General features: G+C 49.2%; 1 protein-coding gene across 4 annotated transcripts; it reads left to right on the forward strand.

The window, feature by feature from the left end:
* Positions 1 to 587: 587 nt before the first annotated feature.
* Positions 588 to 25686, forward strand: LOC119954236 (translational activator of cytochrome c oxidase 1-like). Of its 4 annotated transcripts, none has more exons than XM_038779309.1 (6): positions 588 to 700; positions 14261 to 14588; positions 15538 to 15644; positions 18896 to 19026; positions 21991 to 22168; positions 23318 to 25686. In XM_038779309.1, exons 2-6 carry the CDS (start codon positions 14282 to 14284, stop codon positions 23525 to 23527), a joined length of 933 nt encoding a protein of 310 aa, XP_038635237.1. In that variant the 5' UTR covers positions 588 to 700; positions 14261 to 14281; the 3' UTR covers positions 23528 to 25686. The 4 variants fall into 4 exon arrangements, with proteins under 4 accessions (XP_038635237.1, XP_038635240.1, XP_038635239.1 ...); XM_038779312.1 differs by having other exon boundaries at positions 690 to 710; XM_038779311.1 differs by lacking the exon at positions 588 to 700 and adding an exon at positions 4351 to 4374.
* Positions 25687 to 25735: the final 49 nt, after the last annotated feature.

Raw genomic sequence — 25735 nt, forward strand, 5'->3', positions numbered from 1 at the left:
ATCTCTCATTATCTGTCTCTCTCTCTGTCCTAATCCCTCTCACCATGTGTCTTTCTCCTAATCCCCCTCACTCTCTGTCTCATAATCCCCCTCCCTCACTCTGTAACTGTCTCCTAATCTTTCTCGGTCTGCCTGTCTCCGAAATTGCTCTCACTATCTGTCTCTCTGTGTGCCTGTCTGCTAATCTGTCTCACTCTCTGTCTGTCTCCTCATCCCTCTCATTCTCTTGACTCCTAATATCTTCTCGCTGAGTCTGCTAATCCCTCTCACTGCCTCTCTGTCCGACTCCTAAACCCTCGCTCTCTGTTAATCTCTCACTGTGTGTCACTCTCTCTGTCTGCTAATCCCTTTCTCTGTGTCTGTCTCCTAAACCCTCTCATTTTGTCTCTGTCTGTGTCTTTCCTAATCCCTCACTCTGCCTGACTCCAAATGCCTCTCATTATGTCTCTCTCTGACTCCAAACCCGTGTCTGTCTGCCTCACAATCCCTGTGTTTGTCTCTCTGTGCATATCTCATAACCCCTCTCACTGTCTGTGTCTCCTAATCCCTTTCTGTCTGTCTTCCGCCTGATCCCCTCTCATAATCTGTCTCTCTGTGTCTACAATCTGGTTGGGAAACTACTGCGCATGCTCTGTGGGAGAAATTTAGTGCGCATGTGTGTTCTGTGCCGGAAGTAGCTGGCGTTGCACCGGAAGGGCAGGTAGGGGGAGGTTGTGAACGTGGTAAAATTCTGAGTTTGTATTTATTAGAAGTTGATTCTGGGCCTGCGCCCTGATGTGAAGCGGGCGGTGGGGTTTGCTGTGAAGCTGCAGCTTGTCCCAGCCTGCCCTGTCCAGCCTGTGGTGCTGCCCTGTCCAGCCTGTGGTGCTGCCCAGCCTGCCCTGTCCAGCCTGTGGTCCTGCCCTGTCCAGCCTGTGGTGCTGCCCAGCCTGCCCTGTCCAGCCTGTGCTGCTGCCCAAGCCTGCCCTGTCCAGCCTGTGCTGCTGCCCAAGCCTGCCCTGTCCAGCCTGTGCTGCTGCCCAGCCTGCCCTGTCCAGCCTGTGGTGCTGCCCAGCCTGCCCTGTCCAGCCTGTGCTGCTGCCCAAGCCTGCCCTGTCCAGCCTGTGCTGCTGCCCAGCCTGCCCTGTCCAGCCTGTGGTGCTGCCCAGCCTGCCCTGTCCAGCCTGTGCTGCTGCCCAGCCTGCCCTGTCCAGCCTGTGGTGCTGCCCAGCCTGCCCTGTCCAGCCTGTGGTGCTGCCCAGCCTGCCCTGTCCAGCCTGTGCTGCTGCCCAGCCTGCCCTGTCCAGCCTGTGGTGCTGCCCAGCCTGCCCTGTCCAGCCTGTGGTGCTGCCCAGCCTGCCCTGTCCAGCCTGTGGTGCTGCCCAGCCTGGCCTGCCCAGATTGTGATCATGAACATTGTGCAACCTGAGTGCTGGAAAGGTCCTGGCCACATCCAGCCTTACACCAGACTATCAACCTCTGCTTGTTCCAGCCTCAGGGCAATTCAGCTCCACTCTGCAATTCAGTCACACATTGGCTTGTGTGATCTGCCAGTGTTGGACAGTACAATCTCCGGCACCCGGGATAGCACCAGAGCAACAGCAATCGGCCATTCAGCCCTTCCAAGCTGCTCCAGCATTCAATGCGATCATGGCTGGTCATTCACTGCAATGCTGTCTCCCCCACACAGTCACCGTAATCCCTTTATGCTAAAGAAATTTAGAAATGTTTAGTGTTTAGAAATCTATAAATCTCTGCTTTAACCATATTCAATGATATAGTTTCCATAGCCCCTTGGGGTCAAGAATGCCAAAGGTTCACAACCCTCTGATTAAAGGAATTTCTCCTTATCTCAGTCCTATGTAACCCCCCCCCCAATCAAATTTTGAAATTCTGTCCCCTGGTTTGTGACTCCCCAACCACTGTAAACACTACCTGTATCTACCCTGTCCATCATGTTTTGGAGGTGGTATGGTGTGGACTTAATATGTTAATATCAATCTCTCGTAAGAAACTTTCAAATTCTTGAGACAAATTGAGGTCCGTTGTCGCGTACCAGTTGTTCAGGAAAACAAAAGCGATCAAACACTTCTGCTAGCATCTCAATAGTGTTTTCAGAGTCTGTAGATTTCATCACAGCGACCTCTGGTCACTTGGTGTGAGCACTGACCGTTACCAAGAACATATAGCCTTCAAACGGTCCTGCAAAATACACATGCACGCATTGCCAAGTCTCTTCAGGCCATTCCCATGCATGCAGCATAGAACATAGAACAGTACAGCACAGAACAGGCCCTTCGGCCCTCAATGTTGTGCCGAGCCATGATCACCCTACTCAACCCACGTATCTACCCCATACCCGTAACCCAACAACCCCCCCCCTTAACCTTACTTTTATTAGGACACTACGGGCAATTTAGCATGGCCAATCCACCTAACCCGCACATCTTTGGACTGTGGGAGGAAACCGGAGCACCCGGAGGAAACCCACGCACACAGGGGGAGGACGTGCAGACTCCACACAGACAGTGACCCAGCCGGGAATCGAACCTGGGACCCTGGAGCTGTGAAGCATTTATGCTAACCACCATGCTACCCTGCTGCCCATGGTGGGCAGTGCTAAGGGTGCCAGGTTACTTACCTTTGCACAGGAAATACATGTTCTCAGTTTCTCTTCAATTTCCCTGTCCAGTCCAGGCCAGCAGGACTAACATCTCACTATTTCTTTCTTGCTTACGATTCCACAATGGCCCTCGTGGCTTTTCTAACACCTGTTTCCTGAATGGTGGCAGAGTATCACTTCTGAGCCGCCGTAGAAGACACACCCTGACTGTGCTGACAGCTCCAATTTCCTGGCGTCTCAGATTAGGTGCTAGTTCTGAAGTCTTCCCTCATCATATCATATTCATCAAAGTATCGGATCGCTCCAAGTTTGTTTACTCGTTTAGAAGTGACTGATATCTTATCTACTTATTCAAAGCAGAAGATATTCCCATTTGAGCAGTCTGACGAATTACCTGGCAGTGGTAATCTTGAAAGCCCATCCACATTACCATATAGACTTGACTGTCGGGGCCTAATATTACAAGTATATGCAGCCAAAAGCAATGCCCATCTTTGCATTTTACTTGCGGAAAGTGATGGAATTCTCATGTGTGGTCCAAAAATGGTCGTTAATGGACGATGGTCCGTCAACAATGCAAACTTTCTCCTTTAAAGGAATTGAAGGGATTTCTTTACTCCAAAAATGATTTCTAGGGTGGGATTGTCCTGCCGCTCCCGCCCGACGACCGGAAATTCCTGCCCGAGGTCAATGGACCTTTACATGGTCTGCGTTGTGCTTGTGGTGATCATGCGGCGGGCTGAAGAATCCAGCCCCTAATGTTTCCCTTTCAATCTGGGCGGGGATGTCAGGGTTACCATAAATCCAGTCTTGTGTGCATCAGGTTTGCTCAAGAAGCAAAAGCAATGGGTCTTTCTTCCTCAATAGCATGATGTGAGAGACCACAACTTTTGTACACCATATGGAGATGCATCGCAGGTTAACCGTAAGGATAACAGGATCAAAGTGTGTGAGAACTTCAGAATTAAGTAACACTTTATTGGCTTGCACAAAAGCGTTATTGCATTGATCTAACCACTTCCACTTTAGAGTGGCCAATCAACCTACCGTGTACATCATAGAATTTACAGTGCAGAAGGAGGCCACATGGCCCACCGACTCCGCACCAACCCCCAGAAAGAGAACCCCACCCAAACCCACACCTCCACCCAGTCCCTGTAACCCAGTAACCTCACCTAACCTTTTTGGACACTAAGGGCAATTTAGCATAGCCATTGTAACTAACCTGCACATCTTTGGACTGTGGGAGGAAACTGAGCACCCGGAGGAAATCCATGCAGACATGAGGAGAACGTGCAGACTCCGCACAGACAGTGACCCAAGCTGGGAATCACACCTGGGACCCTGGAGCTGCGAAGCAACAATGCTAACCGCTGTGCTACCGTACCTCCCATCTTTGGGTTGTGGGGGTGAGACCCATGCAGACATAATAATAATTTTTATTATTGTCACAAGTAGGCTTACATTAACACTGCAATGAAGTTACCTTGAAAATCCCCTGGTCGTCACACTCCGGCACCTGTTTGGGTACACTGAAGGAGAATTCAGAATGTCCAATACACCTAACAGCACATCTTTCGGGACTTGTTGGAGGAAACCGGAGCGTACGGAGGAAACCTACGCAGACACGGGGAGAACGTGCAGACTCCGCACGGATAGTGAACCAACCCGGGAATCGAACCTGGGACCCTGGCGCTGTGAAGCAACAGTGCTAACCACTGCACCACCGCTCTGCCCCATTCCTCCTTTTATTTCGTTTAAATGCTGCCTTGGTTTGTTCTTGCTTCTTATTTTTACTTGTAGCTTGCTGTTTCTTCTAACAGGCACGCTCTGTGTCCTTTTTTTCCACAGCTCCGACATACCATGTCTTTACACCAACATTCATAGAACATTCAGCAGCAGAATGCCCTGGCTTTGCACATGAGTACATGTACGAATCTAAAGATTCTCGGGTGTCATTTCAGCCGCCATTTTGTGCATTTGAGTACAAACTCAACTGCTGAGCTTCTTTGTATCCAGCTCACAGAAAGTGGTTTCCATAGCCTTCTGCAGAGTAAGATTACTCTCAATTATCAAACATTTCTGTATTGCTTCACTGTGCAGACCACAAACAAATCCGTTCCGAGTAGTGTCATTCAGCACATCTCCAAACTCTCAGGGCGAGATTCTCCGCAAATGCGGAGAGTCGTAAAGGCTGCCGTGAAACTGGCCGTGTTTCACGGCAGCCTTCACGCCCGTTCCCGGGACCCGATTTCCCCCCCCCCCCCCCCCCCCCCCCCCAAATCGGGGCTAGGAGCGGGACCCCGGGAATCACGGCTTCGCGGCCTTAAAGACTGTCGTTAAGGCGCGTGCCAAGATGACGCGCGGCCGGCTCCAACCCGCGCATGCGCGGGAGACGTCATCACGCCATTGACGGAACCCGAGCATGTGCGGTTCCGCATTTCTCCACCCCCGCCCGACAAGATGTGGCGGCTTGATCTTGTCGGGCGGCGGAGGGGAAATAGTGCATCCCTTTTGGACGCAGGCCCGACGATCGGTGGGCACCGATCGCGGGCCTGTCCCCTCCCGAGCACAACGGTGGTGCTCCCGCCCCAAACGGGCATCCAGCGGCCGTTTTTACGACGGCAGCAAGCAGGTGTGTTTGCTGCCGTGAAAAAACGGGCGTAAAGGCCCGGCCGCTCGGCCCATCGGCCGCGGAGAATCGCCGCTCGCCGTAAAAAACGGTGAGCGGCGATTAGTGTCGTGGGTCGGGCGAGGGGGGGTGGGGGGAGAATAGCGGGTGGCCGTGAAAAATGTCGGAAGGCTCTCCTGCTATTCTCCCAACCGGCGTGGGCAGTGGAGAATTGCGCCCTGATATTCTTCAAGTCTTTTAAGCACAGCCACAAATTACGCAATTGGCTTCCCCTCTTGGTTTCTTTTTAATGAATCTAAAGCGCTCTGCAATCACCAAGGGCTTTGGGGAGAATGTACTTACAGAATATCTATAATCTGCTTGTATGTTTTAATACTTAGCTTCTCAGATTTCATTAAACTACAGAGATTCCTCCATCATGCTGAGGAAAGTGGGCACCATAATATCTTCAGCTATTTTGTTTGCCTGTGAAAATAAGTCAACGCTCAGTATAGGAGTTCCACCGCTCCACATTTTAATCAAAAAACAGAGCTTCACTAGAGCTAATAAGAATTAATGCAATATCCCTTTAAGTATTTTGTAGATCACCTCTCATTCTGCTAAACTCTAGAGAAAACTGGTCAAGTTTCTCCAATATCTCTTTGCAAGACAGTCCCACCATCCTAGGAACAGGTCTGGTGAACCTCTCCTCTGTGGCAATAATATCCTTTCCTGAGATAATGGGACCAAAATGGCACACAGTCTAACCAGGGTTTGTATGCAATTGGAGCAAGACTTTGCTACTCCTGTAATCCAATTCTCTTGCAGTAAAGGCTAACCCCCTATTCGCCTTTTTCTGTTAATTTAGAGTACCCAATTCATTTTTTCCAATTAAGGGTAGCACGGTAGCATGGTGGTTAGCATAAATGCTTCACAGCTCCAGGGTCCCAGGTTCGATTCCCGGCTGGGTCACTGTCTGTGTGGAGTCTGCACGTCCTCCCCGTGTGTGCGTGGGTTTCCTCCGGGTGCTCCGGTTTCCTCCCACAGTCCAAAGATGTGCGGGTTAGGTGGATTGGCCATGCTAAATTGCCCGTAGTGTCCTAAAAAGTGAGGTTAAGGGGGGGTTGTTGGGTTGCGGGTATGGGGTGGGTACGTGGGTTTGAGTGGGGTAATCATTGCTCGGCACAACATCGAGGGCCGAGGGGCCTGTTCTGTGCTGTACTGTTCTATGTTCTAAGGGGCAATTTAGCGTGGCCAATCCACCTATCCTGCACCTCTTTTGGGTTGTGGGGGTGAAACCCACGCAAACATGGGGAGAACACTCAGGTTCAGTCGACCAGGCTAGATGGAATTGAGGTTCAAAAGGAGGAGGTGTTAGCAATTTTAGAAAATGTCAAAATAGATAAGTCCCCTGGGCCAGATGGGATTTATCCTAGGATTCTCTGGGAAGCCAGGGAGGAGATTGCAGAGCCTTTGTCCTTGATATTTATGTCGTCTTTGTCGACAGGAATAGTGCCGGAAGACTGGAGGATAGCAAATGTTGTCCCCTTGTTCAAGAAGGGGAGTAGAGACAACCCTGGTAATTATAGACCTGTGAGCCTTACTTCGGTTGTGGGTAAAATGTTGGAAAAGGTTATAAGAGATAGGGTTTATAATCATCTTGAAAAGAACAAGTTGATTAGCGATAGTCAACACGGTTTTGTGAAGGGTAGGTCATGTCTCACAAACCTTATTGAGTTTTTTGAGAAGGTGACCAAACAGGTGGATCAGGGTAAAGCTGTTGATGTGGTGTATATGGATTTCAGTAAGGCGTTTGATAAGGTTCCCCACGGTAGGCTATTGCAGAAAATAAGGAAGTATGGAATTGAAGGTGATTTAGCGGTTTGGATCAGTAATTGGCTAGCTGAAAGAAGACAGAGGGTGGTGGTTGATGGCAAATGTTCATCCTGGAGTTCAGTTACTAGTGGTGTACCGCAAGGATCTGTTTTGGGGCCACTGCTGTTTGTCATTTTTATAAATGACCTGGAAGAGGGTGTAGAAGGATGGGTTAGTAAATTTGCAGATGACACGAAGGTCGGTGGAGTTGTGGATAGTGCTGAAGGATGTTATAGGATACAGAGGGACATAGATAAGCTGCAGAGCTGGGCTGAGAGGTGGCAGATGGAGTTTAATGCGGAAAAGTGTGAGGTGGTTCACTTTGGAAGGAGTAACAGGAATGCAGAGTACTGGGCTAATGGCAAGATTCTTGGTAGTGTAGATGAACAGAGAGATCTCGGCATCCAGGTACATAAATCCTTGAAAGTTGCCACCCAGGTTAATAGGGCTGTTAAGAAGGCATATGGTGTGCTAGCCTTTATAAGCAGGGGGATTGAGTTTCGGAACCACAGGGTCATGCTGCAGCTGTACATAACTCTGGTGCGGCCACACCTGGAGTACTGCGTGCAGTTCTGGTCACCACATTATAGGAAGGATGTGGAAGCTTTGGAAAGGGTTCAGAGGAGATTTACTAGGATGTTGCCTGGTATGGAGGGAAGGTCTTACGAGGAAAGGCTCAGGGAATTGAGGTTGTTTTCGTTAGAGAGGAGAAGGCTGAGAGGTGACTTAATAGAGACATATAAGATAGTCAGAGGGTTAGATAGGGTGGACAGTGAGAGTCTTTTTCCTCGGATGGTGATGACCAACACGAGGGGACATAGCTTTAAATTGAGGGGTGTGAGATATAGGACAGATGTCAGAGGCAGTTTCTTTACTCAGAGAGTAGTAGGGGTGTGGAACGCCCTGCCTGCAACAGTAGTAGACTCGCCAACTTTAAGGGCATTTAAGTGGTCACTGGATAGACATATGGATGAAAATGGAATAGTGTAGGTCAGATAGGCTTCAGATGGTTTCACAGGTCGGCGCAACATCGAGGGCCGAAGGGCCCGTACTGCGCTGTAGTGTTCTATGTTCTATGTTCTAATGCTGGGTCACTGTCTGTGTGGAGTCTGCACGTCCTCCCCGTGTGTGCGTGGGTTTCCTCCGGGTGCTCCGGTTTCCTCCCACAGTCCAAAGATGTGCGGGTTAGGTGGATTGGCCATGCTAAATTGCCCGTAGTGTAAGGTTAATGGGGGGATTGTTGGGTTATGGGTATGTGGGTTTAAGTAGGGTGATCATTGCTCGGCACAACATCGAGGGCCGAAGGGCCTGTTCTGTGCTGTACTGTTCTATGTTCTATGTTCTAATGTGCAAACTCCACACGGACAGTGACCCAGAGCCGGGATCGAACCTGGAACCTTGGGCCATAACACAGCAGTGCTAACCACTGTGCCACCGTGCTGCCCCTCCATTAGCCTTCTTAATAGCTTGCTGCACCTGCATGTTAGGCTTTGGTGACTTATTGACAACAACCCCCAGGTCCCTTTGTACGCCTACACTTTCTAATTTCTCACCATTTAGGAAATACTCTGCAGATCTGTTCCTTCTACCAAAGTGGATTATCTCTCAATTTTCCACATTATATTCCATCTTGCCCACACACAAATCCTCTTGAAGCCTCTTTGCATCTTCCTCATAACACACAGTCATAGAACATAGAACGATACAGCGCAGTACAGGCCCTTCGGCCCTCGATGTTGCACCGACATGGAAAAAATCTAAAGGCCATCTAACCTACACTATGCCCTTATCATCCATATGCTTATCCAATAAATTTTTAAATGCCCTCAATGTTGGCATGTTCACTACTGTTGCAGGTAGGGCATTCCACGGCCTCACCACTCTTTGCGTAAAAAACCCACCTCTGACCTCTGTCCTATATCTATTACCCCTCAATTTAAGGCTATGTCCCCTCGTGCTAGCCACCTCCATCCGCGGGAGAAGGCTCTCGCTGTCCACCCTATCTAACCCTCTGATCATTTTGTATGCCTCTATTAAGTCACCTCTTAACCTTCTTCTCTCTAACGAAAACAACCTCAAGTCCATCAGCCTTTCCTCATAAGATTTTCCCTCCATACCAGGCAACATCCTGGTAAATCTCCTCTGCACCCGTTCCAAAGCTTCCACGTCCTTCCTATAATGAGGCGACCAGAACTGTACGCAATACTCCAAATGCGGCCGTACTAGAGTTTTGTACAACTGCAACATGACCTCATGGCTCCGGAACTCAATCCCTCTACCAATAAAGGCCAACACACCATAGGCCTTCTTCACAACCCTATCAACCTGGGTGGCAACTTTCAGGGATCTATGTACATGGACACCGAGATCCCTCTGCTCATCCACACTACCAAGAATTTTACCATTAGCCAAATATTCCGCATTTCTGTTATTCTTTCCAAAGTGAATCACCTCACACTTCTCCACATTAAACTCCATTTGCCACCTCTCAGCCCAGCTCTGCAGCTTATCTATGTCCCTCTGTAACCTGCAACATCCTTCCGCACTGTCTACAACTCCACCGACTTTAGTGTCGTCTGCAAATTTACTCACCCATCCTTCTGCGCCCTCCTCTAGGTCATTTATAAAAATGACAAACAGCAACGGCCCCAGAACAGATCCTTGTGGTACGCCACTCGTAACTGAACTCCATTCTGAACATTTCCCATCAACTACCACTCTCTGTCTTCTTTCAACTAGCCAATTTCTGATCCACATCTCTAAATCACCCTCAATCCCCAGCCTCCGTATTTTCTGCAATAGACGACCGTGGGGAACCTTATCAAACGCTTTACTGAAATCCATATACACCACATCAACTGCTCTACCCTCGTCTACCTGTTCAGTCACCTTCTCAAAGAACTCGATAAGGTTTGTGAGGCATGACCTACCCTTCACAAAACCATGCTGACTGTCCCTAATCATATTATTCCTATCTAGATGATTATAAATCGTATCTTTTATAATCCTCTCCAAGACTTTACCCACCACAGACGTTAGGCTCACCGGCCTATAGTTACCGGGGTTATCTCTACTCCCCTTCTTGAACAAAGGGACCACATTTGCTATCCTCCAGTCCTCTGGCACTATTCCTGTAGCCAATGATGACCTAAAAATCAAAGCCATAGGCTCAGCAATCTCTTCCCTGGCTTCCCAGAGAATCCTAGGATAAATCCCATCCGGCCCCGGGGACTTATCTATTTTCACCTTGTCCAGAATTGCCAACACTTCTTCCCTACGCACCTCAATGCCATCTATTCTAATAGCCTGGGTCTCAGCATTCTCCTCCACAATATTATCTTTTTCTTGAGTGAATACTGACGAAAAGTATTCATTTAGTATCTCGCTTATCTCCTCAGCCTCCCCACACAACTTCCCACCACTGTCCTTGACTGGCCCTACTCTTACCCTAGTCATTCTTTTATTCCTGACATACCTATAGAAAGCTTTTGGGTTTTCCTTGATCCTACCTGCCAAAGACTTCTCATGTCCCCTCCTTGCTCGTCTCAGCTCTCTCTTTAGATCCTTCCTCGCTTCCTTGTAAATATCAAGCGCCCCAACTGAAACTTCACGCCTCATCTTCACATAGGCCTCCTTCTTCCTCTTAACAAGAGATTCCACTTCTTTGGTAAACCACGGTTCCCTCGCTCGACCCCTTCCTCCCTGCCTGACTGGTACGTACTTATCAAGAACATGCAATAGCTGTTCCTTGAACAAGCTCCACATATCCAGTGTGCCCAACCCTTGCAGCCTACTTCTCCAACCAACACATCCTAAGTCATGTCTAATGGCATCATAATTGCCCTTCCCCCAGCTATAACTCTTGCCCTGCGGGGTATACTTATCCCTTTCCATCACTAACGTAAAGGTCACCGAATTGTGGTCACTGTTTCCAAAGTGCTCACCTACCTCCAGATCTAACACCTGGCCTGGTTCATTACCCAAAACCAAATCCAATGTGGCCTCGCCTCTTGTTGGCCTGTCAACATATTGTGTCAGGAAACCCTCCTGCACACATTGTACAAAGAACGACCCATCTAATGTACTCGAACTATATCTTTTCCAGTCAATATTTGGAAAGTTAAAGTCTCCCATAACAACTACCCTGTTACTTTCGCTCTTTTCCAGAATCATCTTCGCCATCCTTTCCTCTACATCCCTAGAACTATTAGGTGGCCTATAGAAAACTCCCAACAGGGTGACCTCTCCTTTCCTGTTTCTAACCTCAGCCCATACTACCTCAGAAGAAGAGTCCCCATCTAGCATCCTTTCCGCCACCGTAATACTGTCCTTGACTAGCAGCGCCACACCTCCCCCTCTTTTGCCCCCTTCTCTGAGCTTACTAAAACACCTAAACCCCGGAACCTGCAACAACCATTCCTGTCCCTGCTCTATCCATGTCTCTGAAATGGCCACAACATCGAAGTCCCAGGTACCAACCCATGCTGCCAGTTCCCCTACCTTACTTCGTATACTCCTGGCATTGAAGTAGACACACTTCAAACCACCTACCTGAACACTGGCACCCTCCTGCGAAGTCAAATCTGTGCTCCTGACCTCTATACTCTCAATCTCCCGTACCCTAAAACTACAATCCAGGTTCCCATGCCCCTGCTGAATTAGTTTAAACCCCCCCAAAGAGCACTAACAAATCTCCCCCCCAGGATATTGGTGCCCCTCAGGTTCAGATGTAGACCATCCTGTCTATAGAGGTCCCACCTTCCCCAGAAAGAGCCCCAGTTATCCAGAAATCTGAATCCCTCCCGCCTGCACCATCCCTGTAGCCACGTGTTTAATTGCTCTCTCCTCCCTATTCCTCATCTCACTATCACGTGGCACGGGCAACAACCCAGAGATAACAACTCTGTTTGTTCTCGCTCTGAGCTTCCATCCTAGCTCCCTAAAGGCCTGCCTGACATCCTTGTCCCCTTTCCTACCTATGTCGTTAGTGCCAATGTGGACTACGACTTGGGGCTGCTCCCCCTCCCCCTTAAGGACCCGGAAAACACGATCCGAGACATCACGTACCCTTGCACCTGGGAGGCAACATACCAAACGTGAGTCTCTCTCGCTCCCACAAAATCTCCTATCTGTGCCCCTGACTATTGAGTCCCCAATACTAATGTTCTACTCCTTTCCCCCCTTCCCTTCTGAGCAACAGGGACAGACTCCGTGCCAGAGGCCCGTACCCCATGGCTTACCCCTGGTAAGTCGTCCCCCCCACAAGTATCCAAAACGGTATACTTGTTACTCAGGGGAACGACCGCAGGGGGTCCCTGCACTGACTGCTTCTTCCCAGTCCCTCTTACAGTTACCCATCTATCTCCAGTCTTTGGTGTAACTATTTCCCTGAAGCTCCTATCTATGACCCCCTCTGCCTCCCGAATGATCCGAAGTTCATCCAGCTCAAGCTCCAGGTCCCTAACACGGTTTTTGAGGAGCTGGAGTTGGGTGCACTTCCCACAGATGAAATCAGCAGGGACACTGACGGCGTCCCTCACCTCAAACATTCTGCAGGAGGAGCATTGTACTGCCTTCCCTGACATCACCTCTAGATTTAAAAAAAAACAAGAAAAAGAACAAGAAAGGAAGAGCTTACCTGATATTACCTCAAACCCTGCTCCCGCTCAAAGGTAAGCAATTTTAAAGGCACTCACTCACCTTCACGACAGGCCCCTGCTCCCACTTCCCAACCACCGTGGGGTGGGGGGGTTGGTTAGAGGAGGAGGTAGGGTGGGAAACACTCACGAAGTGTTTCGGGTTTAACTGTCACTTGCCAACAGCCTCTCCACAAACCACCTTCAACTTAGGCTGACCGCACTGCACGTATGCAAATTTCCCCAGAACAGCTGATCAGTAGCTCCCATCTAGATTTATATCATCCGCGAACTTGTAAATATTTCATCCAGGTCATTCATGTATATTGTGAACAGCATTTTCCCAAGTACTGATACTTGCAGTAACCCCAACTAGCCTCAGCCTGCCACTGCAAGAATAACCCATCAATTCCTACTCTCTGTTTTCTGCCTGTTAACCAAACCTTGATCTATGCCAGTACAAGTACATAAATAAGTAAAAATAGCAACACAAATTATTACGGCTATAAAAGTACAAAGCACAGGTTCATTTCCAGAGGAATAGAATTGAAAAAACACCAAGGAAATTCTGTTAACCTCAGTTTGAGCACTGTTAGAGCAATAGTCTGAATTTTGGCCTTCAAATTGCAAAATACAGAGGGGTTGGGGAAGGCACAAACAAATCACGAGGCAGATACCAGATTTTGAAAAAAAAATGTGCATTCGAAGCTTTTCACCTTGCATTTATCAGGACATGAAATGAAATGAAAATCGCTTATTGTCACGAGTAGGCTTCAAATGAAGTAACTGTGAAAAGCCCCTAGTCGCCACATTCCGGCACCTATTCGGGGAGGCTGTTATGGGATCTACTCAAGATAAACCAACAGTAAAGGGAACAACAATTTATATTGCGGGGGAAGAAAGTGCTGTTTGGGAAGTATGCACTGATCGGTAGAGGCATTGAATTATAGAATTTACAGTGCAGAAGGAGGCCATTCGGCCCATCGGGTCTGCACCGGCCCTTGGAAAGAGCACCCTACCTATCCCACAGTCTACCCTACTCATACACCTCCATCCTACCCCGTAACTCCATCTAACCTTTTTTGTTTTTTTGGACACTTTTTTTTGGACTGTGGGAGGAAACCGGAGCAACCAGAGGAAACCCACACAGACACGGGAGAATGTACAGACTCCGCATAGACAGTGACCCAAGCCGAGAATTGAACCTGAGACCCGGGAGCTGTGATGCAACTGTGCTACCACTGTGCTATTGTGCTGCTATGAAGAATGCAGCAAAGAATTGTTAGTTGCCAAGCTTTCGTTTCAAATTCCAACCAGGCAGGTCAAGGCATTGTCATGGGGAATGTACCAGGGAATGGTGGTCCAGGGGGAGTGAGATAACCAAGGGTAGGAGGACTATGGTGTGGAGCATAAACATCATGAACCAGTTAGGCTGAATGGCTTGTTTGTCTGCAGTAAATTCAATGTAATTATAATGTCCAAGGTAGTATGTGTTTTACTTTGTTCACTGTACTAGCTTCATGTTCATCATTACAGGTGATCAAGGGAATTCACACTATGGCCACAATTTCTGCATTTCAAAGTGCTTGCTCATGGAACAGAAAGTGTCTTCTGTCTTCACTGTGGTGTTCAGCCAAGTTACTGCCAAAGCCCAGAGTTTTATTGTCGGCCTTCATTCCCTTCTCTGAGCAAGCGAGCGGCCAGCGTCGTACCTTCGCACCATGCACGGAGATCCACACGTCTGCAGTTAATTACGCAGGGCACAACAAGTGGTCAAAAGTCAAACATATCAAAGGGCCAAAGGATGCAGCCAGGAGTCGGATGTTTGCCAAGCTGTCGATAATGCTTCGCCTTGCAGTGAGAGGTAACATGGACATGCTGCGTGCAACTCCGGTTATATCCACATTGAATTTGGTCTTCAGTTTTTTCTGTGGCTGAAGCACATTTGATCCTGTGGCTCACTGGCCCTCGTAAACTGAATGACAACACTGGAAACTTTCTCACTATGGTGATCTAGTGCTTCACTGCCTGGTAAAGATCTAGATCATCCCCCTGCTTCTGAATGTGATGATTGGTCACTGGCATCTCTGCTGTCCAAATGTTAAACTTTTTGAAGTTCAGTTTGAAAATGTTGCATTTAGTGGTGCTGTTGACCAGGTGCAGTTATACAACATTGTTCATAAAATCGAACGATTGAGAGGAGGCAGGTACGAGGAAAGCAGATGAAAATGAAATGAAAATCGCTTATTGTCACGAGTAGGCTTCAATGAAGTTATTGTGAAAAGCCCCTAGTCGCCACATTCCGCCGCCTGTCCGGGGAGGCTGGTATGGGAATCGAACCGTGCTGCTGGCCTGCTTGGTCTGCTTTAAAAGCCAGCAATTAGCCCTGTGAGCTAAACCAGCCCCTTTCTGTGCCAGAAAGGGAGAGGTGTAGGTGGCGTGATTGGAAACTCAGTCAAAGAGGTCGTTCTGAAAGAGAGAGAGCTGGAGGAGTTTAGGAAGAGGATTGCAGGGACTGAGCTGTCAATATAGTGGGATGTAGAGAGTGATGCACGAAGGGTTGGGGTTAGAGAGGCAGGGAAATAGAGCTGGGGGAAATGAATCAGAATTTACAGTGCAGAAGAAGGCCATTCCTCCTGAGGTTGGCTGGGGATATGTTTGATACAAATTAAAAGATACGTTGGAAACCATTTGCTTCTAAGAAATGTGTTTCTAATCAGCAGTATTAACTGTAGTTAATAAGACAGTATCAGTCTACTGTCTCTGGATTCAGGCCCTGGAAACTGATCTCCTTTGCTCTGATTTCTTTTCAGAAGGAGGCTCAAACCCTGAGTTTAACACACAGTTGACAAATATCATTGAGCAGTGCCGAGCCAAGAACATGCCCAAAGTTTCTATTGAAGCGGCTATAAAAGGGGCAGTAAGTATGAGAAAATCATCTTATTACTGACTCCATTTACAATGTAAGGATTCTTCACTAAACCTGTCAGTTTCCTGCTCCATCCATCTTTAGAAAACTTGCAAACTGCGATTACAATCCATTCCCGTCATTCGCAACCTCCTTTATTGTTTAACCGTACAAATCTATTTCTATATCAGTTGCGGTTCATATGAAGGTACAAATTGGAGCAGGAGTAGGCCACTCGGTCCTTTAAACCTACTCCACCAATCAATCATGGCTGACCTGAATGTAACTTCAACCCCAGATTCCTGTCTACAACCAATAACCTTTCATCTCGTTTGTTCTTAAAAATATTCAAATGTTCTGCTTCTACTACCATGGGAGCCCATGCCCCCGAAAATTCACTCCTCCGGATTTAGCATGTACCATTCAATAAATTGCTTACTGAAGTTAAGTGCACTAACGACTCTCTATTAGACATCAGACATATTAGAGGATTAGCTGAAGAAAGGTTAAACTCTCACCGTTCCCATCTAGAAGGTGGGCATTGCGCATGGACTCTCTCTACACATCGGCAAATTAACTCCTCCACCGAGGCCTCCTCCTCCTCCTGCATCACCTGATAAGTTGCCGAGATCCTACCCTCTCCAACCCACATCCCGAAAGCACCCTGTCCTGGACCCTACGCGCCGGCAGCAGCGGAAACTCCACCACCTGACACTTAACAAACGCCCTTACCTGCATGTATCTGAAGGCATTTCCAGGGGGGAGCCCGAGTTTCTCCTCCAGCTCCCCAAGGCTCACAAACTTCCCGTCAATGTACAGGTCCCCCATCCTCCTAATACCTGCCCTGTACCAGCTCCGGAACCCCCCCCCGCCAGGGAGAGCGGCAGCATATCCCACCTTTTGAACTCCTCCATTTGCTCCACCAGCCTCGTTAAGTTGAGCTTATGCAGGGCCCCCCAGCTTCTAGCCACCTGAACCCCCAGGTATCTAAACCCCCCCCCCCAGCTAGGTCTCCCCCTAGCTGCGGCTGCAACATGCCGAACTTCACCCCTCTCTGGTGCAGCACCTCCTTAGCCCGATTGTACCCGGCCCGCTTCTTAGCCACCTCCGCGCTCCAGTCCTGATAAATCCGGACCTCAGCGTTCTCCCACCTGCTGCTCCGCTCTTTCTTGGCCCACCTTAACACACATTCTCTGTCCGTGAACCGGTGGAACCGCACCAGCACCGCCGGCGGCAGCTCGCTGGGCTTGGCCCTCCTCGCCAGCACTCGATGGGCCCCCTCCAGCTCCAGGGGCCCCTGGAAGGCCCCCGCGCCCCTCAGCGTGTTCAACATGGTGACCACGTAGGCACCCACATCCGATCCTTCCAGCCCCTCCGGGAGACCCAGAATCCGCAGATTATTTCTTCTTGACCGGTTCTCCATGTCCTTGAACTTCGCCTGCCATTGCTTATGGAGCGCCTCGTGCGCCTCCACCTTCACCGCCAGGCCCGAGATCTCGTCCTCATTCTCCGAGACCTTTTGCCGGACCTCCCGGATCGCCGCCCCTTGGGCCGTCTGGGTCTCAAGCAGCTTGTCAATTGATGCCTTCATTGGCTCCAGCAGCTCTGCCTTCAGCTCCGTGAAGCAGTGCTGGAGAAACTCCTGCTGCTCCTGTGACCACTGCGCCCACGCTGCTTGGTCTCCACCTACTGCCATCTTGGTCTTCCTCCCTCGCACCTTTCTCTGCTCCAATTCCACTTTTTTCACCGCTCCACTCCTGGTCCAATCCATACAGTGCTGGGGGAATATTGCTGTCCCCTTCCCACACTGGGACTCGTCGAAAAAGTACCGTTGGGGGCCCTAAAAAGAGCCCAAAAGTCAGTTTCTAGCGGAAGCTGCCGCACGTGCGACTTAGCTCTGCATAGCTGCAACCGGAAGTCCTGTGAATGCCCGGAATTGACCGTATATCAAATTTCTGCTTAGGGCATCATGTGGTACTGAGTCACATGTACCAGAAGATGCCATGGCCAATGAAGAGTTTTTGCTGAGTTAGCTCGAGGATCAGAAATCAACCAGGATTCAGGTTCCTCACAGCTATCCAATGACACCTGCTGGAAAGGTCGATGCTTGGATGATGCTCAAGATTGTCTTTAACTGTGATGGGCTCTCTGAGGAAGTGGCACTTCAGGGGTCTTGGTCAGGCTCCACCTGATGTACGGTGTTCCATTCTGTGCACCTGCACATCAGGAAGGATATATTGGCCTTGGATGGGATCAATTCACCAGCATGATGTCAGCGATAAAAGAGTTAAATTATGAAGACACGTTGCAATAATTTGGCTTCTGCTCTGTTGGGTTCAGATGTTTGAGGATGATTAACCAAGTGATTCAGTTGGGTTGGCAGAGTGAGTGAAACTTTCTTCTGGTTAACTTGTTTGGGAATGATTTGCAAATAGTTAAAGCTATAACCTTTTCTGCTGCAGGCTCTTGTGAGAAAGAAAAGAAAGACTTGCATTTCTGTGGTGCCTTTGACAAGCTCAGGGTGACACAGAACTTTACAGCCAATGACGTACTTTATTGGATTGTTGTTACTATTGTAATGTATGAAATGCAGTAGCCAATTGGCACACAGCAAGTTCTCACAATCAGTAATGTGACCAGATTTTAGTGATGTTCGTTTAGAGATAAATATCAGCCAGGACATCGCGGAGAGTGCACTGCTCTTTTTCAGAATAGTGCCAAGGGATCATTAACGTCCACCTGAGGGGCAAATGGGATCTCAGTTTAGCATCCCATCTGAAAGACGGCACCTCTGGCAGTACAATTACTCCCTAATTGTACCCCGGTACATCAAACTGGATTGTGTACTTAAATCCCGGGTGCTAGTTGAACACAGTGTTCAGAGAGTGCTAAGCAATGGGAACATGACTGTTTCTCCTGAGGTAAGAATAAATCACACTCTTTTCTCTTCATTTTCTTTTGGTGTCTCTTCTTCCAGAGTTGAGAAGATGTATAAAGCATTGTGCAAACAGGTATGAAGGGGCCCAAGGCTTCAATCTGATCATTATTTTCCCTTGTAATTTTTCTTCTGTTTATCTGCTTCCAACAGCTGTATGGCTGAGACTGAAATTGGGAATGTTTGTCTCTGCGGGAGGAATGGAGCCTGTGGAGTGGCATTCTGTGTCCTTACTGTGGGACACATGGTGCTCTGTATGCTGCCCTTTGCTGTTAATATTTCAGGTGTGGCATTGTCTCTTAATCCCTCTTGTTGCTTGCTTATCCAGAAGTCCAAGACTTCAACCTATTCGCTGTACGAAGGGAGAGGCCCCGGGGGATCATCTCTGCTGATTGAAGTTCTATCAGACAACAACAGCCGGTCACATCAGGAATTAAAGAGCATCCTGAACAAAAATGGGTAAGGACAGCCTGCGGGAGGATCTTCACAGAATTGTTTCCCAAACCACAGTCAGTGCCTACTCCTGAGCTGCTCATTACATATTCTTACCGTATCATGTGGGGAAACAGTCTTTTCTTTTGTGGGGTTGGAGAATCCTTTACCTCTACACTCTGGGTTTGCAATATAAAATAAACAGGATGTGGGAGTTCAAGAACTGGTTTCAGTTGTCTTAACAGGGTTGGGTGGGAATTTTCCAGAGGTTTTACCTCTCATCGATCCTGTATTTTTGCCTCCCCAGAAGATTACATGGTTGCTGCTGTATAGTGCAAACATGATGCTCTGACCAACGTGCCCCTCACCCACCCAGTCCCACCTGGCACTGTGACCCCGCCTTGGTCCCACCTGGCACTGTGACCCCCCCTTGGTCCCACCTGGCACTGTGACCCCGCCTTGGTCCCACCTGGCACTGTGACCCCGCCTTGGTCCCACCTGGCACTGTGACCCCGCCTTGGTCCCACCTGGCACTGTAACCCCGCCTTGGTCCCACCTGGCACTGTGACCCCGCCTTGGTCCCACCTGGCACTGTGACCCCGCCTTGGTCCCACCTGGCACTGTGACCCCGCCTTGGTCCCACCTGGCACTGTGACCCCGCCTTGGTCCCACCTGGCACTGTGACCCCGCCTTGGTCCCACCTGGCACTGTGACCCCGCCTTGGTCCCACCTGGCACTGTGACCCCGCCTTGGTCCCACCTGGCACTGTGACCCCGCCTTGGTCCCACCTGGCACTGTGACCCCGCCTTGGTCCCACCTGGCACTGTGACCCCGCCTTGGTCCCACCTGGCACTGTGACCCCGCCTTGGTCCCACCTGGCACTGTGACCCCGCCTTGGTCCCACCTGGCACTGTGACCCCGCCTTGGTCCCACCTGGCACTGTGACCCCGCCTTGGCCCCACCTGGCACTGTGACCCCGCCTTGGCCCCACCTGGCACTGTGACCCCGCCTTGGCCCCACCTGGCACTGTGACCCCGCCTTGGTCCCACCTGGCACTGTGACCCCGCCTTGGTCCCACCTGGCACTGTGACCCCGCCTTGGTCCCACCTGGCACTGTGACCCCGCCTTGGTCCCACCTGGCACTGTGACCCCGCCTTGGTCCCACCTGGCACTGTGACCCCGCCTTGGTCCCACCTGGCACTGTGACCCCGCCTTGGTCCCACCTGGCACTGTGACCCCGCCTTGGTCCCACCTGGCACTGTGACCCCGCCTTGGTCCCACCTGGCACTGTGACCCCGCCTTGGTCCCACCTGGCACTGTGACCCCGCCTTGGTCCCACCTGGCACTGTGACCCCGCCTTGGTCCCACCTGGCACTGTGACCCCGCCTTGGTCCCACCTGGCACTGTGACCCCGCCTTGGTCCCACCTGGCACTGTGACCCCGCCTTGGTCCCACCTGGCACTGTGACCCCGCCTTGGTCCCACCTGGCACTGTGACCCCGCCTTGGTCCCACCTGGCACTGTGACCCCGCCTTGGTCCCACCTGGCACTGTGACCCCGCCTTGGTCCCACCTGGCACTGTGACCCCGCCTTGGTCCCACCTGGCACTGTGACCCCGCCTTGGTCCCACCTGGCACTGTGACCCCGCCTTGGTCCCACCTGGCACTGTGACCCCGCCTTGGTCCCACCTGGCACTGTGACCCCGCCTTGGTCCCACCTGGCACTGTGACCCCGCCTTGGTCCCACCTGGCACTGTGACCCCGCCTTGGTCCCACCTGGCACTGTGTCCCTGATCCTGACCATCCTACACAAGAAGACCGCTGAGGATGTTTCCCCTGGTGGGGGAATCAGGACACGGTTTCAGAATAAAGGGCCTCCCATTTGAGGTGAGATCATAAAATCAGAGACAGAGAATCCCTATAGTACAGAAATAGGCCATTCAGGCCATCGACTCTGCACTGACCCTCTGAAAGAGCACCCTACCTTGGCTCGCTCCCCTGCTGCATGTCTGTAATCCAACCTAACCTGCACATCTTTGGACAGTGGGAGGAATTCAGAGCACCTTGAGGAAACCCACACAGGCACTGGGAGAAAGTGCAAACTCCACACAGACGGTCACCCGAGTCTGGAATCAAACCCAGTTCCCTGGCGCTGTGTGAAAACAATGCTAACCACTGAGATGAGGTGGAATTTTTTCTCCCTGAGGACTGGTAAACTAGTGATCTTTAGAATTCTCTTCGTCAGTAAGCAGTGGAGGTTGGGTCATTCAAGGCTGAGTTAGGCAGGGTTTTGACCAACAAAGGATTCAAAAGGGCGGCACGTAGCACTGAGGACCCAGGTTCGAATCACGGCCCTGGATCACTGTTCGTGTGGAGCTTGCACATTCCCCCTGTGTCTGCATGGGTTTCACCCCCGCAACCCAAAAATGTGTAGGGTAGGTGGATTGGCTACGTGAAATTGCCCCTTAATTGGAAAAAAAGAAATTGGGTACTCTAAATCTATTATTTTTTTAAACAAGGGATTGAAGCAGTTGGAGGACAGCAGGAAATTGGAGTAAAGGGCACATTCTGATCTGCCATGATCCTGTTGAATGGTGGAGCAGACTGAGGGGCCAAATGACCTGGCCCTGCTCCTATTTCTAATGTTCTCACCCTGGACTCCTAATTCTGATCAGATCTGACACCGTTTGTATCCAGTGCTTTCTCATACCTGATCACACTCAGGTGCTGAACTTCAAAGCAGCAACTTTGTTCTTGCGCCTTGCAGACAGGATTACTGTTTGATGTGTGATGGGTAAGTAAGGAGAGAGTTTAAGAAGGTGCTGTAAACCTGGGGAAATTCAGGAATAGCTGTTTTAAGTGATGGGATATATTGGGTTAAAGCAGGAAAATGTGCAGCCCTGAATTCTGATGTTCCAAATGCAGTCTTGGTAGAGTTAGAGACAGCTTTCATCTGTTGGTACTCAACCATCATGGTGTGTTATTATCGCCAGGGGAGCAATGTGTGATGGTGCCCGCCACTGCTTTCAGAAGAAAGGTGTAGTGACAGTGAATGGCCAGGATAAAGACGGTCAGGAGATTCAGTTGGAGCATGCTCTGGAACTGGCGATTGAAGCAGGCGCTGAGGATGTTAAACAGGCTGAGGATGAAGAAGAGAAGGTGATCTTGAAGGTGAGTGCAGGCTCTTGTAGGTTTTGCTCATTTTGTAAAGGATGTCACTGTAATGTGGGTGCTGCGTGTCAGTCTTCTCACGTGCAGCTCTGTAGAATTGACGACCGACTCGTGTCATCAAAATATCAGTCTGACAGCCATCAACACACTCAGGGCAGGTATAGCACGGGGTTAGTTGCAGGGTAACAATCACTCTACACTGTTCCCATCAAACACTCTCAGGATAGATACAGCACAGGGTTAGATACAGAGTAAAGCTCCCTCTACACTGTCCCCATCAAACATTCCTAGAGACAGTAAACACGAGGTTAGACATAGAGTAAAGCTCCCTCTACACTGTCTCCATTAAACATTCCCTGGACAGGTACAGCACAGGGTTTTGCTTCTGTCACTGATGTGATGTTGTGGCTCAGCTGCAGTTAATAAAGAGGAAATACAACTTCAAAAAAGTGATTAGGTTTGCATTTCCAACAATAGCTTCCCTTGCCCTCTTCGAGTGAAGTTTAAAATGTTCTATCATTGTTACTGAATTAATGGCTGTTTTATGTTTTCATGCCCAAGTACTGGATGACATCTCGCTATATTAATTCCTTGTTTAAAAAAAAAGCAAATCACTTTTCCCATCCTAAGGACATGCCAGTGATTAGCTTCTGCAGTGCAGTGACTATTGTTTTGTAGGAAAACGCAGTACTAACAGAACAAGGTCCCAAAAACAGCATGCGACAAATGGTCAGGTGATCCATTTTTAATGGTTGACGACTAAATCAGGACACCAGGAAAAGTTTCTTGTAATACCTTTAGACTCACCTCCACAAACATCAGGGCCTCGATTTCACATCTCATCCAAAGGTCAGAGTCTCACGGTGGGCAGAGATGACTCTGATCACACTTATCTGGGCTGGCTTTGAACATAGGCTCAAGGATCTATGGCTGATTGGCTGATGGTAGTCCACCTTCCAGGCACTACTCTGGCTGTGATAAGGTCACTCAGCACCAAATGGAGTCTGACCCCGTCACCTGTCAGATCTAATACTGCACGATGAATTTACGCATATCACAGCTTTCCTACAGCAGGCAGGTGCGACATTTTACCACTATGTCAGGGTATCTCTAACACCTTGTGTTTTGTTTTGTAACATTGTTTTCAAGTTTGTTTCTGATATGCCTTCACTGCGAGACGTACGAGAGAGGTTGAACACACTGGGATTACTGACCATTACGACTGGGCCTGAGTTCATTGCCACAACCACTGTCCAGCTAACCGACACAGATTTGGAGGCAGCGTTCTGCTTGATTCAACGGATCGATGAATATCGGGATGTTATTAAAGTCTATGATAATATTGAGTCACAAGGTTGACTGGCAGCAACACAGAGCTTCTTGGACTGTTGCATGTCTGATGTGTCAGCTGGACACATGTTTGTATCGAGACTGAATGAGGACTAGTTTAAAGAGAATGCTGGTGCAATCCCCACTCCATTACCAAAAACAATTGAAGCCCTCCAGTGAGTAAGGATGTTGTTAACACAACAGTGCAGCTGAGGTGTGTGCACTTTCTGTTCCTGCTCCGTTATTACAATCTCTTGAAGGTGCAGATGCCCATTAGGTTTCCACAGGCTACATGCACCCTCTATTATCCTTCACAACTAACTATTCTTCACGCACATGTGTCAATGATTCATTGCACAGGGTCTGATAGCCCAGCACTTGTTTTTCAACAGGGGTCACTGGACAGTGATCAGGGGCAGGAACCCTGACTGATTTCCTCTTTTCTCTAAACTGGGAGACTGGATAACTATAGGAGTCTTGAGTTTGCATTTAGAAAATGCCTGAGAGCAAAAACACTTTATAGCCAGATTGATGTTTGAAAGTGTAACCTTTGGTGTAATGTGGACAAGTGTCAGTTTGTACACGGCAGTGAGAAAAATCATCAGATAATGTAACGGCGAGATGCTAACGCAGAGATGTGTTTGGGCTATGACATCGGGAGAACTCCTTACATTTTGAACAGTGGTCTAAGACCTTTAATAAGCATTTGAACAGGTAATCTTGCTTTAATATTTCATGCAAATTAGTCCTGCAGTCCATCAGTATTGTATTCAAGGGCAAGTCTAGATTAAGGGTTTAGCCCCTGAAGTGGAGATTGAACCACAACATTCTGACTGGAGGATAGGATGAGAGTGTTGCCATCTAAGCACAGACTGACCATGTGTGCTAGTCAACTCCAGGCTAGGAAGGATGGGGTGGTAACCAACCAAGTTCCTTAGTGTTTCCCTGTGTGTTTATCACCTTGGTTGTGATGCCGTTTATGAACCATTAGCCTGCCAGCCCTGACTCAATTAATATAAAGTGGCTCAGCTTGGTTGGCATGCCAATGCAAGCTTTCAGACAAGATGGAGGAAATTAGCCATGACTTTAGCAAATTTTGAAATATTTTAATCAAGAAAATGCTTTGACATTCTGTGTTTGTTTGTGCCTGAGGTTTGCACTGACTGTAATGTGTATGACAGTGCTGGGAATCCATCAGGCTGGATGAGGTTTGAAGCTCTCTGGAAACATTCCCATACATAGGCAGGACCATTCATTCACAGTAACTAAATAATGTCAAATTCATTTAAGAGGTGAGGTATCAGTGGGTGACACTCTTACCTCAGAAGATCAAGGGTTCAACTCCCACTCCAGAGACTTGAGTGCATAATCTAGAGTGAGCGGGTGTACACTGTTCGAGGTGCTGTATTTCACATGAGACTGCATTTTGTTATTTTAAATAGTAGTCACGCATTAGTGGTCTTGCCTTATGAAATGACGGGACTCCAAACGTAGAATTCCTACAATGCAAAAGGAGGCCATTTGGTTCATCGAGTCTGCACTTACCTACTCCGCCCTATCTCCGTATCCTAACCTACACATCCCTGGACACTAAGGGGCAATTTATCACGGCCAATCCACCTAACATGCACATCTTTGGACTGGGGGAAGAATCCAGAATACCCAGAGGCAAACGTACAAACTCCACACAGACAGTCACCCAAGGCTGGAATTCAATCCGGGTCCCTGGTGTTGTGAGGCAACACGTGAGGCAGCAGTGCTAACTGCTGTCCCACCCCAATCTCTTTCTCTCTTCCATTGTGTCTTTAAGTGACTTGACTTCTGCCTTATTTATAACATTTAATGTTAGCAGGTACCCACCATCACAACTGGATTAACCTGTCCTCACCCTAGTCACAGATGTACCATTTGGTGGTTCTTAATGCTAGTGGATGCATTCTGATTTGGGTCAGTGCCCCGGGTTAGAGAAGGGAACATCCAGTCAGGGATCCTGCTCCTACAAGCTTCCAAAGCTACATGTGTGTGAACAAGGTTGAACTTGGTTCTGAGAGCCCTTTAACCCATTTGGTTGAGTTCCCTGCTGACTCTCACTGCAAAGATGATGTGTTGCTCTGGTAGGCGGCTGGTGTACAATTCCCAGTTTCCATCAACGTCTACGGGACTCTGGCAGGGTGTGGGGTGGGGGGGAGGGGGGGGGGGGGCGGTGGCTGGAGAATTGGAAACAACATGGGACATTGC

The sequence above is a fragment of the Scyliorhinus canicula genome, chromosome 19, assembly GCF_902713615.1.
Source record: "Scyliorhinus canicula chromosome 19, sScyCan1.1, whole genome shotgun sequence".
NCBI classification, from domain to species: Eukaryota; Metazoa; Chordata; class Chondrichthyes; order Carcharhiniformes; family Scyliorhinidae; genus Scyliorhinus; species Scyliorhinus canicula.

Excerpts from the sequence above, each read along its gene's own strand:
- LOC119954236 (XM_038779309.1), top strand. The coding sequence starts at position 14,282 with ATGGCCACAATTTCTGCATTTCAAAGTGCTTGCTCATGGAACAGAAAG. Across the intron at positions 15,645-18,895 it reads AAGCGGCTATAAAAGGGGCA|AAGTCCAAGACTTCAACCTA; the intron begins GTAAGTATGAGA and ends TTGCTTATCCAG. Across the intron at positions 22,169-23,317 it reads AAGAGAAGGTGATCTTGAAG|TTTGTTTCTGATATGCCTTC; the intron begins GTGAGTGCAGGC and ends ATTGTTTTCAAG.